This window comes from Typha latifolia, unplaced genomic scaffold, assembly GCF_019914945.1.
Source record: "Typha latifolia isolate L0001 unplaced genomic scaffold, TyphaL0001v2 contig_53, whole genome shotgun sequence".
Lineage (NCBI taxonomy): Eukaryota > Viridiplantae > Streptophyta > Magnoliopsida > Poales > Typhaceae > Typha > Typha latifolia.
The window spans coordinates 13,136-25,000 of record NW_027330498.1 but is presented as its reverse complement, the minus strand read 5'-3'; the positions used below and the strand labels follow the sequence as shown (position 1 = coordinate 25,000).

General features: G+C 40.6%; 3 protein-coding genes and 1 non-coding gene across 5 annotated transcripts; 2 read left to right on the top strand and 2 right to left on the bottom strand.

The window, feature by feature from the left end:
- Window positions 1-1,232: 1,232 nt before the first annotated feature.
- LOC140802632 (polygalacturonase-like) lies at window positions 1,233-2,922 on the bottom strand. The gene is made up of 4 exons (XM_073158180.1): window positions 2,427-2,922; window positions 2,051-2,340; window positions 1,732-1,963; window positions 1,233-1,653 (listed from the first exon to the last, which is right to left on the bottom strand). Exons 1-4 carry the CDS (start codon window positions 2,856-2,858, stop codon window positions 1,435-1,437), a joined length of 1,173 nt encoding a protein of 390 aa, XP_073014281.1. The 5' UTR covers window positions 2,859-2,922; the 3' UTR covers window positions 1,233-1,434.
- A 1,062-nt stretch (window positions 2,923-3,984) lies between these two features.
- TRNAD-GUC (transfer RNA aspartic acid (anticodon GUC)) lies at window positions 3,985-4,056 on the top strand. Its single transcript has one exon. It is a non-coding gene; the product is annotated as a tRNA-Asp (tRNA).
- A 562-nt stretch (window positions 4,057-4,618) lies between these two features.
- Window positions 4,619-5,874, bottom strand: LOC140802630 (allene oxide cyclase, chloroplastic-like). 2 transcript variants are annotated; one of them, XM_073158177.1, is made up of 3 exons: window positions 5,485-5,874; window positions 5,286-5,407; window positions 4,619-5,179 (listed from the first exon to the last, which is right to left on the bottom strand). In XM_073158177.1, exons 1-3 carry the CDS (start codon window positions 5,687-5,689, stop codon window positions 4,778-4,780), a joined length of 729 nt encoding a protein of 242 aa, XP_073014278.1. In that variant the 5' UTR covers window positions 5,690-5,874; the 3' UTR covers window positions 4,619-4,777. The 2 variants fall into 2 exon arrangements, with proteins under 2 accessions (XP_073014278.1, XP_073014279.1); XM_073158178.1 differs by having other exon boundaries at window positions 5,286-5,402.
- A 2,655-nt stretch (window positions 5,875-8,529) lies between these two features.
- On the top strand, window positions 8,530-11,865 carry LOC140802633 (pentatricopeptide repeat-containing protein At5g27110-like). The gene is made up of 3 exons (XM_073158181.1): window positions 8,530-11,028; window positions 11,212-11,549; window positions 11,689-11,865. The coding sequence occupies exon 1, from the start codon at window positions 8,540-8,542 to the stop codon at window positions 10,613-10,615; it is 2,076 nt and encodes a 691-aa protein (XP_073014282.1). The 5' UTR covers window positions 8,530-8,539; the 3' UTR covers window positions 10,616-11,028; window positions 11,212-11,549; window positions 11,689-11,865.

Genomic DNA, 11,865 nt, shown 5'->3' with positions numbered 1-11,865 from the left:
CGCTTGGTACTCAAATTAAACCAACAAAGCTCGCCGCTTTCCAACAGTGCGGCACTCTCCTCCTCATAATGAGGGCTCCAGCAAGCGTGCACCACGGACTTCTCAAACCCCTGCTTCGCCAGAGGCACCAGGAACGGCCTTTCCAAACCACATTCCAAAACTCTAGTCTCAACCCTAAACCAATTTACAGAATACAGAGTGGCAGCAATCAAGTACCCTTCGACGACGGGCGTACCTGGCGAAGCCGAACCGGCTTTCCACGATAACGAGTTGGCGGGAGATACGGCCAGATGTAAGATCCGATGGTAGGGGTGCTTGTACCCGTCCTTTTGCTTGAAGACATCGCCGTCGCGGTCGACGGTGATATCGGGAATCGACGATTTGCTGTTAAATGCGATCGACACGTAGCCGATCAGATCGGAGTTTTCGCCAGAGGGGAAGAAGAGGATGAAGGAGGAGGTGCGGCGGCGGCAGCGGAGGGAGACGAGGTAGGGGGAAGGGATGGAGGAAGAGTAGGAGGAAGGAGAGGGGAAGAGGTCAGAGAAGAGGGAGTCGATGGCGGAGGAGGGGAGGAAAGCGTCGTTAGTGGGGGAGCGGAAGAAGGCGCGGAGGGAGGAGAGGACGGAGGAGGAAGGGAGAGGAGGGGGGAGGTGGAGGGAGACGGAAGGGGACGAGAGGAGAGGGAGGGGAGGGGAGGAAGGGGCGAAGAGGAGAGGGCCGTAGGAGGAGGAGGCCAGGAGGTTGGGAGCAGGGAAGATGGAGGAGATAGGAAATAGAGAACGCCATTCGTCGGAAAAGTTCATTGGGGGTAGAGAGAGGAGAGACGAGAGAGGAGAGAGGGAAGGATTGGTTGGCGGGAAGGGGAGAGCGGCGCCGATATTTGGGGGTCTTCCGAGTCATCGACCTATTAGGACCTGGGAGAGAGAGAGGAGGAAGCAGTATTGTATCCAGCCCATAATAAAGGATCCATTAGGCCATAACGAGCCAATTTGAGAACTATTTTACTGAAAGAGATGAGGAAATACTTGCTTCCTCCTCTCTCCCAAGTCCTGAAATAAAGAGACTAATTTACTCCTTTATATTAATTACTATTTTCGGTCACAGTAACTACTACTTTTTATTAATATTACTTACTTTCAACTCTAAATTTTAGAGTTTAATATTGAATATATTGTCTTCTACGATTAACCTATAAAATATTCGAAGGGTGTCCGTACAAAAGCTAAGAGGTAACTATACAAATTAAAACCAAATTTCATAATATATATATATATATATATATATGTGTGTGTGTGTTGTGCAAATATCAACTCTTAGGAGTGTACACAAGGGTACATCATAGATTTTAGAAGGGCACATATGGCAGTAGAAGTATGTAGAAGGTGCGTACAATACAAGCTAGCTAGCCTATATATATGTAGGTGTGGGTGTGAATTACAAACAACTCGGAGGCACGAGAAAGCCAGAGGCTGTTCCACCTGCGTTCTTACAAGACGCGTCTGCCGGTTTGTTGCCGTACGTGAGCTTTATATCTTGCAACCCGATCCCACTGCAAGGATTACTCTTACTGCAATCGAAGTCCACCGCTACTTGCGACGCCGAGGTTCCTCGGATGTCCGTGTACATCACTTGGCTAATCTTTACACCGGAGCTCTAAAAGAGAGAGGATAAATAACGTAAGGAAATTAAATAGAGTGACGTATTTACCCCTGAGGTTGGTAGAGGAAGTACCTTTTCTTCGGGGCATCCTCTGTTGTTGGGGCAGTAATTCTGGTCAATGATGATGGGGTTTTGGACATTTTGCATGAGGGCGTGCTCGAATACCACTCCACGTACGTATCCGTCGCTGGGTCTTCCCCATGTCTTTATCCTGAGTCCGTTCTCCGTTCCGGTGAACAGTGTCGTCTTCACCGTTACGTTCTCTACTCCTTTCTCTTCGTATCCCTTCCCTAAGCTCCCAATGCTGCATATCCAACCACACGCTCGTGTCAAATTTATCCACAAAAGAACTACAAGAATATGTAATTTTATGATTCTGTCTCCCTCTCACCTTATGCCATGTCCAGGACCGCAATTGACACGCTCGATCCACAGGTTAGTCGTGCCGGGCCCGATCGAGATGCAATCGTCCCCGGTCCCGATGCCGGCAGCGGTGATCGTCACGTCGTCCGATCCCTGCACGTGGATGCCATCAGTGTTAGGGCTGCTCTCTGGCGCCGTGATCTTGACGCCTTGCACCGTTACCCCTTGACAGTCCTCGATCACGATGTGGAAAAGCTCGCTGTTGACGGACGTCAAGCCGGTGATCGAGACGTCCTTCGAATTTCTTATCGTCAACGACTGTATGCATGCATGAACATGAAAACCTTAGAAATTTTTTTAAAAGTGGCGAGGGCAAAATTGTAATTTCACATAGTATCGCCTACCTTTGCTCCGGCGGGGCAGTTGCCGCCTGAGGCTTTGCACGCCCAGAGGGACGCGCCACGGCCGTCGATGGTCCCGCCGTTGATCGACAAACCCTCGATCCCATCGAAAGCCAGCCACTCTGCGTTTTCGCCGGAAAGGCCATAACCGGACGGCGCGACGATCGTGCCGTCAATTTGAACAGTGACTCTGCCGTTGCTGCATGGCCCACTGAATGCGGCGTGGCTGACGACGAAGGAGCCACCGGGCACGTAGACTGTCCCCTGTTCGGTCGATCGACAGGCGGCCGCCCATGCCTCGAGAAAAGCGGCGGCGGAGTCGGCATGGCCGTCTGATTTCGCGCCGTAGTCCGCAACGTTATAGAGTTGCTTTGCCGAAGCAACGAAGTGGAATAAGAGTGACGAGAGTAGAAGAAAATATACTAAGTGAGCCATGAACTCTAATGCAACTATGTTGATATTTGCTAACTAATTATAAAAGTATATAGAAGATGGGTATAAGCTTATCTTGGCTTAGAGCTTTATTTATAGTCTCCATGGCAGGTATCGTTGGCTTTAAAGGGAAGTAAAAACTTCCGTCATTCGGGCTGGATAAGTGGGACAAGTCCTTAATTTACTCCGCTTGCTTCTTCTACTAGTCATTAGAGGAAGATTAGTTGCAAGATAGATTTCTCTAAGATTTGGAATTACTTTAATAAGTTCGTTCTAGGAAAAGGAAAATTTCGGTACGAAGATAACAAAATAGGTTAACCCTACTACTCTTGGAATGCTAAAGTCGTCTAATGCACGTGGTAGAGAGTGGAAACCGTTACTTTCCTCGTAACTTTGTATGGCCGGTGATTGGCTGATACCTATATTTGGTCGGCATAACTTCCATTAGTTATGCCGGGCTTAAGCTTAAACTTAAACTCCTATAGCCAATTGGTCAGCAAAATTTCCCATTAATGGCGAGATTAAACCGGGCAGGTATCCCGAAGATGACGCAGATCAACTTTGAATGGAGATTTACATAAAGAAAAGAATCCTTTATTTTGCTTAATTGCATCAAAAACACTTTTGAGTTACTAACAGCCAAGGGAATAGCATATTTTTTAGGCAATAAAAGCAAAACAATAAATGTACATGATAGTAAACACATGGAGTAAAGTATTTTCTATAAATTTCCTGAACAAATATATAAGTTTTATATTCACGTGCTGAGGTTTAAAGTCCAAGCTTTGGACTTCGGAGGTGTAGTTTCAGTTTTATCCCACTTACAAATTGCGTGTTTGTCATGCTAACCGCCAAAAGATTCCAACCGAATTTTCAGTTGGAAGCTACGACCCAAAGAATGCAACTAATAATAATTTATATTGCATGATAAGACCACTCGTTCACTTGTCCGTTGTATGTAAGCTAAACTTATAACAATATTTTCGACTCTAGCCCAAAAGAAATTTGGGTCCATTAGGATACACATATATTGTTACCTTAGAGACGACAACCATGCATAAAACATGGCTCTTTGTATGAAGACATAATTATTATAGAATAATAAATGTAGATTCCTGAAATCAACCAAGTCGTTGTAGTATAGTGGTAAGTATTTCCGCCTGTCACGCGGACGACCCGGGTTCGATCCCCGGCAACGGCGAAGTTATGTTTTTGAATATCGTATTAATAAATAATACTGTGCATTTTGAGGGCTTCAATCAATTAGGTGGGCCGTAGAAGCCCAAATATGGTTCAATTTGAAAAAATAAAAATAAAAATTCCCATCTTGGATTTGGTCCAAAAATAACTACAATTTTAGTCCATACCAGGCTCGTTATGGATCAGAGTGATAGTGCGGCTATGTGGGCATCCCCAAGTATTACTTATCTACATTGCTGCTTGCAAATATCGACAAGATCCAGCAGATCACCAATCCAAATCGTTTAAAGATACGAGCGGACGAGCTAGGTAATGATCGTATTGTTACACGACATTTGTAGACAATAAGAACAAAGTCTAGTCCATGGTATCATCAGAACTATTAACCGCTTCCTAATATTGCATGAGATGAATTACCCGAGTTATGTGAATTGTCTGATTCCTGATGGAGAATTCACCTGTGCCTGGATTCTAATCCCAATTTTATTTTCGTAAACTCCATTTTTAATCTTTAATTATATGCTAATCTTTTACTCTTTGATGCTCACACTACCAAAACAAAATGGAGGCAAAAATAAGTATTGAAGACTGTCGAATACAAACTAAGATGAATTGACCAAATTCTACACTCTCTGCCTCACAAGCATCAGACAAAGCTTCTTTTTTTTAATAACAAAAAACATCCTCACATTGCCTTTTATTATTCTCCCAGCAACTACCATCTATTTGGTATAATTCCTGATGGCCGCCTGCGGCTCCGCCGCCATGGCGGCGGGGGTCGGCTCCACGACCGGAGACGGCGGCACTGGCGTGCCCAAGAGTTCGCGGGGAATGTCCGGAATGCCCCTGAGGTAGAAGGTGTAGAAGATCTTGAATGGGTACACGATCTGCTGCAGCTTGACCTTGCCGTAGACCCCCTCGAACACACCGGAGCCACCGGTCACCGCCAGGTAGGACTCCTCGTACGTCAGGTACGGTCCCTGCACCGAGATGTGGCCGTAGTCTCCGAAGTAGAAGCTGTACGCCGCCTCGTACCGGTCGCCGCCCCTCTCCGGCACGTGCTGGATCAGCACGCAGAGCCCCGCCGTAATCCCGATCCGCTTCTCGAGGTTCCCGTGGTACAGCTGCGCTCAAGATTTCGAGGGTAGAAAAGCCCAAATTTGATCGCTTTGTTGCCAAATAGTGGTTTTGGTAGAAATTAAAAGAAGAAAAATAGAATTTTTAGCTCACTTTGTTGGTGAAAGGGACGAGATCGCCGAGGGAGTTGACTTCCTTCTGGCTCAACCGGAGGTAGGCAGGGCTCCTGCGGTCTCGCTCGTTGAACTCGTACGCGTGCATCTCCTGCACCTTTGCTGGATCGAACGGCAACAATAAAGTGAGCAGCCAAAGAGCTAATCAAGGAGAAACCTCACATCAATCGAACGCTTACTTGGTCTAGAATCTTTGGGTGCTTGTTTCATGGAGAAAAGCGAGGCCTTTGTGGTTCTCGAAACAGCGATAGCAGTGGATTTCTTCTGTGGCTCTTTGGCTAGAGATGGGATTCGGAGTGGTGAGCCAAGGAGACTCTTTTGAGAGAGAGAAGAAAGAGAGGAGGGGGATTGGAGGGAGAGCGGAGAAGCTTTGAGAGAAGCCATGGAGGAGAGAAGAGAGGAGATGGATGAGATTTTATTAAAAGGAGAGAGAGTATATATAGAGAAAAAAAAAAAGAAAAAAAGAGGAGGAGGATCTGAATAAAAAAGTTAAGACTTTATAGAGAAAGTAGTGGAAGACGGTGGAAAGGAGATGTGGGTGTTATATCTTTCATTCTATTGTTTAGCGCATATGAGTTAAGATTCTGGGTGACATTAATAAAGCACGAGGCCGAAATCAGTAGTACATAATTTTAGCCAGTCGTCCAAGACTCAAAATTGGCCCACTATGTTAATAAATTTTAGGGTAAATTTTAAATAGCCTTCTAAACTTTTATATACAATTATAATATTATTAACCTTTCTCATCTAATTTAATACAGAAAGTATAAATTACTATGTAGTAGTATTAGTAATCTCATTGTTTGAGTAAATATAAATCTTCTATCCATATTTTTAAAATAAAATGTTCTTTTTCATGATCATAAAAGAATGTATATTATAATAGTTAGATATTAAGTAAGATTTAAGATTTATAATATTAGATTGTAAAAAATAGAAAGATTGAGCTTGCATTTTATTTTAAATTTAAAAAATGGAATATGATGACTAAATTTAATTAGAAGTGGAAAGTCAATTATGATATTTTAATATTTATTGTGGTGAGAACAAATTTGTGTAATAATATTTTTTATTCTTTTGCTATTATTGTGGATGGAAAAATTAATAGTTTTATATTAATCTAAATCACATGAAAGTAAAAGTATAAGCATAATTATAGAGGGCTAAATTTAAATGTAGAAAAAATTTATAAGAGGATTTCCATGTAACCTTAGCATTATTTAGATTTATAATTTATAGAAATAAAATATACTAAAAGGGCATTCAGACAGCTTTAAAGCCGTTCAAACACATTTACCCAAGAATCGGAAGGCTAACGAGGCGTTCGAATGCCCCCAAGGCCGTTTGAATGCATTTTCTCGAAAACAAAAAAAAAATAGTGTTTGAACGCCCAGATGCGAGAAACTCTAATTTAAATATTTTAGTTTATCATTATTATTTTTATGTTGGCAATAGAACTCCAGAATGTTCTCTCTTATTGCCAAGTCTAGTCGAGTCAAGGAACCATTTATAAATAGATGTGGTGTGCACCTAGATAATCATCTTGAATTATTAAAGTTAATTTGCAAGATCATCTCCTTTCTTCTTATTCGACTATCTCTAAGCTTTGAAATTTTAAACATCATTTAGGTTCTTCATTACGGTCTTTCTCTTTGTCTGGCCAAATTCCCGTGATCCTAAGAATATATTTATTCTTTATCAATTTTTTCTTCGGACTACCTCAACTTCCATCATTATTAGCTCTACCACCTTACCACAACTATAGGCTGATCACTTTCCACGATTCATTTAAATACATTTGTTATCCAACCCAATAAATTCATTCTTCATCCTGAATCTATCTCAATTTCAATCTCACAATTTTTATGTTATTTAAATATTTGATCTAAATTTACATTTTAAAGTTGGAGAATCACGGTAACTATAATTTTCTACTCACGAGTCAAAACCTAATTTTCTGTTCGAATTTTGACTCGTAGCACTAGAAAGGTGATCGTTACAAGAAAAATATTATCTAAATATTCATAGTAAATATATTTTAATATACCATTAAGCATATTATAATCACATTATAACACGATTATAGAAACTTTGAATTAGGATAAATATTAGTCATTATAATATATTACCAACGACAATTTTTTATAGTTTTGGATAAAGAGTGAAGTAATCCTTTGTTAATCCCAATCAAAATTTAAGACAAAACTAACCCAAAAAAACTCTCAATTATCTCAATATTTTAGCACTAGTTTGATACTGATTTATGAGATTAATTTTTTTTTTTCTTCAAAATTTCGAATGAACTCCCTGTCCCACTTTCCTCGTAAGAGCTGTCCGGGGTCGGACGTCTTGTCTTTGTCTTCCTTTAAGATTCCTTTCCACATTTAATTATCAAACTATGCTTTTGTCCAGTTTAAGATTCTAAATTAAAAAGCTTTTAAAAAGGCCATTCATGTGAATCCGACCGTCTGCGTATCATCTTAATACAGCTTAATCTTATAATTAAGATATCACTATCTTGTTAATACTAGGTTAAGGTAGCAGTTTACACGGGGTTGTTTTCTTTGCTATCGTGCCAACACAGCAATGACATCACAATAGAAGACTGCGTGGCGGCCACGTAGTACTTTTATATGAGAATCTTATCAATATCATACACATCTTGTGGAGGATTATCGCCCCAGTTTACATTTCTTGAGGGCTTCATTTATTTGTCATTTAGTTGCTACTTCGCTTAATTATCATTTAGTCAAAGTGTCGTCTTATTTTCATTTAATATTTTTTTCTTAAAAAGAAAAATTTATGCAGGGAAAATAGTAATAAAAGAAAAGGGCAATTTATCAACAGACCCTCCGTTTTTTTTTTTTGGATTTATTATCATTTATATAAATAAATATTTAACTCATTTTTATATCTTAAAAATATTATATGTATTAGGTTTTAAATTAAATTATATGTATAATAAATATGAAAAGTAGGGTAGGATATTATTATTACTTTACATTAAATGAAAATTAATATAGATTATTTTATAACTACCGGAAGCAAAATGTAGTGATCTAATAACAAATAATTATATTACAGGGGCTAATGAGATAGTGTGAATAATAATAATAATAGAGCTAAAGTAGAGGGCGTTTTTGATAAACTTCTCTAAAAAGGTGTTATTATTAAATTTTCTAATAAGGCTAAAATATAGGCGTTTAATTGCTCGCCAGGCTTAATTTCTTTGGAATGAGCTCGAAAACGTCGTCTCTGAAAGCTCTCCCACGAATAAGAAAACTCCACTCCACTACTCTATCCCAGCTAAGCTGGCAAGCCCTAAAAGAAGCTCTCGCCTACGCCATTTCGGATTACTCTTACTCTCCCACTCACCTCCGATGCCTCCACGCTCGAGTGATCTCTTCCGGTCTCCATCAAAACTTGTACATCTCCACCCTTCTAATCACCAAATATTTCCATTTCGGAGATTCAACGAATGCACGCATAGTGTTCGACGCCCAGACCCAGAGACCGACGAAAGTCCTTTGGAATTCTATGATTAAGGGATATTTAAAGAATGGCTTGCCTCAATTGGCATTAGATGTCTACCAAGAAATGACGGGTCGTTCGTTAAATTGCGAGCCGGACAAGTATACATTCCATCTTGCAATCACGGCGTGTGCCCAAGGGTTGGATCTTGAACTGGGCATAAGAATTGGTAGACATGCGCGGGAGAAAGGGTTTGAATCTGATCTTCTTGTGGGTACTGCTTTGATCAGTATGTACTGTAAATTGGGTCGCCTTGAAACTGCCCGCAAAATGTTTGATGGAATGCCTGAGAGAGATGTTGTGTCCTGGAATACCATGATCACAGGCTACTCACAAGCTGGTTTTTTGTTTGAGGCTCTTGAGTTGTTCAAAGAAATGCGGTTTGTTCACGGGGTTATACCAACCGAGCCGACTCTGGTGAGCCTGGTCTCTGGGTGTGGGAATCTGGGAACCTTGAGTGGCGGGGAGTCTATTCATGCTCATGTCATCAAGACTGGTTTTGAAATTTATATATTTGTTTCGAATTCACTAATAGAAATGTACATTAAGTGCAACAGCTTGGTCATGGCAGCTGCCTTATTTAATGGAATGCCATCCAAGGATGCAACATCATGGAGTTCTATGATCGGTGGATATGCTCAACATGGCCATCCGGATGATGCTCTTAAGATCTTCCACTGGATGGTTTTGAATACAGGAGTTCAACCCACCAGGCCAATCTTGCTCAATGTAATTCTTGCTTGTGCTGAATTGGGTGATGGGATGAAAGGTAACTGGGTTGAAAAAAATTACATATCTAGTGATAGCGGTAGATTTAAAGCAGATTCAGTTGTGATTACTGCACTTATATACATGTATACTAAGTGCAGGAAGATGGAGAATTCACTTAATCTTTTGAACAAAGTTGCAGAAGTGAGACAGGATGTAATTGCATGGAATGCAGCAATTAAAGCTTGTGCAGAGCTTGGACAAGTGGACAGGGTGTTGGAACTTGAACTTGAAATGCAAAGGAGAGATATCAGTCCTAATTCTGTTACCTTTCTAATGCTGCTCTCACTTATCTCTTCAATTCCATCCTTGAAGAAGGGGACGGAGACTCATGCTCAAATTGTAAAAAGAGGTTTTGAGAGGGAGAATCCACTTGCTAATTCTCTTATTAGCATGTATGCTAGTTCTGGAAGCATTGGATATTCACTGAAGGTTTTCAATAAAATTCAAGAAAAGGATGTTGTCTCCTGGAGTTCAATAATACAAGCATATGCATGGAATGGGGATGTTAGAGAGGCTCTTAACCTTTTTGAACTTATGAAGAAAACAGATGTACACCCAAACCATTACACTTTTCTTGCTGCATTATCGGCATGTAGCCATGGTGGTCTTGTAGAGGAGGGATTGGAGTTGTTCGAATGCATGAAAGTACAGTATGGCTTACAGCCAGAAATTGAACATTTTACATGCATGGTGGATATACTCTGTCGTTCTGCACGTTTGACTGATGCATACTATTTGCTACTAAATGCCACATCCAAGCATGCAAACAATGCGTCTTTATGGGGAACTATGCTTAGTGCTTGCAGATTGCATGGTGATTTGGTAATTGGACAGGCAGCAGCTAGGCAGCTCTTACTGTTGGAGCCAAGAAATGCAGCCAATTATAAGATGCTTGCTGATGCTTATATTTCAGCAGGGATGAGAGAGGATGCAAATGATGTTTTAGGTCAATTGAGGGCAAGAGAATTGGAAAAGAGACCAGGTCGCAGTTGGCTAGACGGTAGCTAGGCGTCTTTTATTTGCATAAATACGCAAACAGCTGATGTGATTTAATTCCCGGAGAGAAGCGGGCTTACACATGCATTACTATTATGGGCAATCAACAGACAATATACTGGTAATAATTGTTAGAGAACCAACCTGAGGTTATCCCTAGTCGGTGCATAATGGCATCATATACCGCGTGAACACTACCAAGAAAGATGTAAAGCAACCATACTGTAGTTCTGATTATCGGCTCAGATCTATCACAATGTTGAATGCCCCATTCTCTCCAACATTTTATACACCTGAATGTCAACTGACACAGGACTGCAGATGCTCAAATTACCAGATAATTTTTGAAGGCATACATCTTTTCTTAGATGGTAAATGCCACATACTCTCCCACATTTCTCAATAGAAGATTGGAGCGGTGAAAGGTATAATTATTTTCTCTTATGCCAATTGCTTCTAATCATGCATCATTGCAGGCAACAACATGTCATGCCAGAAATGGTTAGAAGTGGAATTCAAGGCTTACATATCTAGGAAGCATCTTAGCCGACAGAAAATGAGGATGTTTTTTTATCATGAATTCCACTCTTAACATGTCTCCTTTTCAGGGAACTTTAACAGTTGAAGTTGAAGTCACTAAGCTGTTTAATACCAGGAAGATTTCGCCTTCTAAGACGGTAATTGGAGCAAAGTAGAACAACTAACACGCAAATTCAGCAATATAGTAACATTGAACATGCGGGGAAGAAAAAGCAGCAAGGCGAGAGATAGAGAGTGGAAGACAAACTTGTGAATATTTTACAAGCATCTTCAAAATGATGAGAACCTCTGAATGTCGTAGGAGAAGAGTAAACTTTAAAAGACAGTTGTGCTTGTGTAGCTAAATGTATGCCACAATCTGTAGGAAAATGAAGTGAATGCCTTTCAGCATGAAGTATTACAGCAGGTAATGTTCTTCGTTCTAATCATGCATCATTGGATTAGCTCCTATTTGTTCCTCAGCATATATTTCTTAAATAGGTAAAACAGGTTTTGCCCCTCGAAATTTTCTCTGTCATGATTATTGCACAAATCTAAATGTGCAGGTGGCGAATTGGTGTTGCCGTGGATCGTGGAGCCTTAGCCCACGGTATTGGTGTTTGAATTTGTGATACAAAACAGAAACTTTTTCAACTTTTAAGCAGAGTGCTGAGAAATAATTATACATTTTATGAGTAAAGGAAGCCAGAGTAGATTCGAATTCAAATGTTTAGATTCTAAAA

Excerpts from the sequence above, each read along its gene's own strand:
- LOC140802632 (XM_073158180.1), bottom strand. The coding sequence starts at position 2,858 with ATGGCTCACTTAGTATATTTTCTTCTACTCTCGTCACTCTTATTCCAC. Across the intron at positions 1,964-2,050 it reads GGTCCTGGACATGGCATAAG|CATTGGGAGCTTAGGGAAGG; the intron begins GTGAGAGGGAGA and ends TTGGATATGCAG. Across the intron at positions 1,654-1,731 it reads GAGGATGCCCCGAAGAAAAG|AGCTCCGGTGTAAAGATTAG; the intron begins GTACTTCCTCTA and ends TCTCTCTTTTAG.
- LOC140802630 (XM_073158177.1), bottom strand. The coding sequence starts at position 5,689 with ATGGCTTCTCTCAAAGCTTCTCCGCTCTCCCTCCAATCCCCCTCCTCT. Across the intron at positions 5,408-5,484 it reads ACCCAAAGATTCTAGACCAA|CAAAGGTGCAGGAGATGCAC; the intron begins GTAAGCGTTCGA and ends CGTTCGATCCAG. Across the intron at positions 5,180-5,285 it reads TCGTCCCTTTCACCAACAAA|CTGTACCACGGGAACCTCGA; the intron begins GTGAGCTAAAAA and ends TCTTGAGCGCAG.
- LOC140802633 (XM_073158181.1), top strand. The coding sequence starts at position 8,540 with ATGAGCTCGAAAACGTCGTCTCTGAAAGCTCTCCCACGAATAAGAAAA.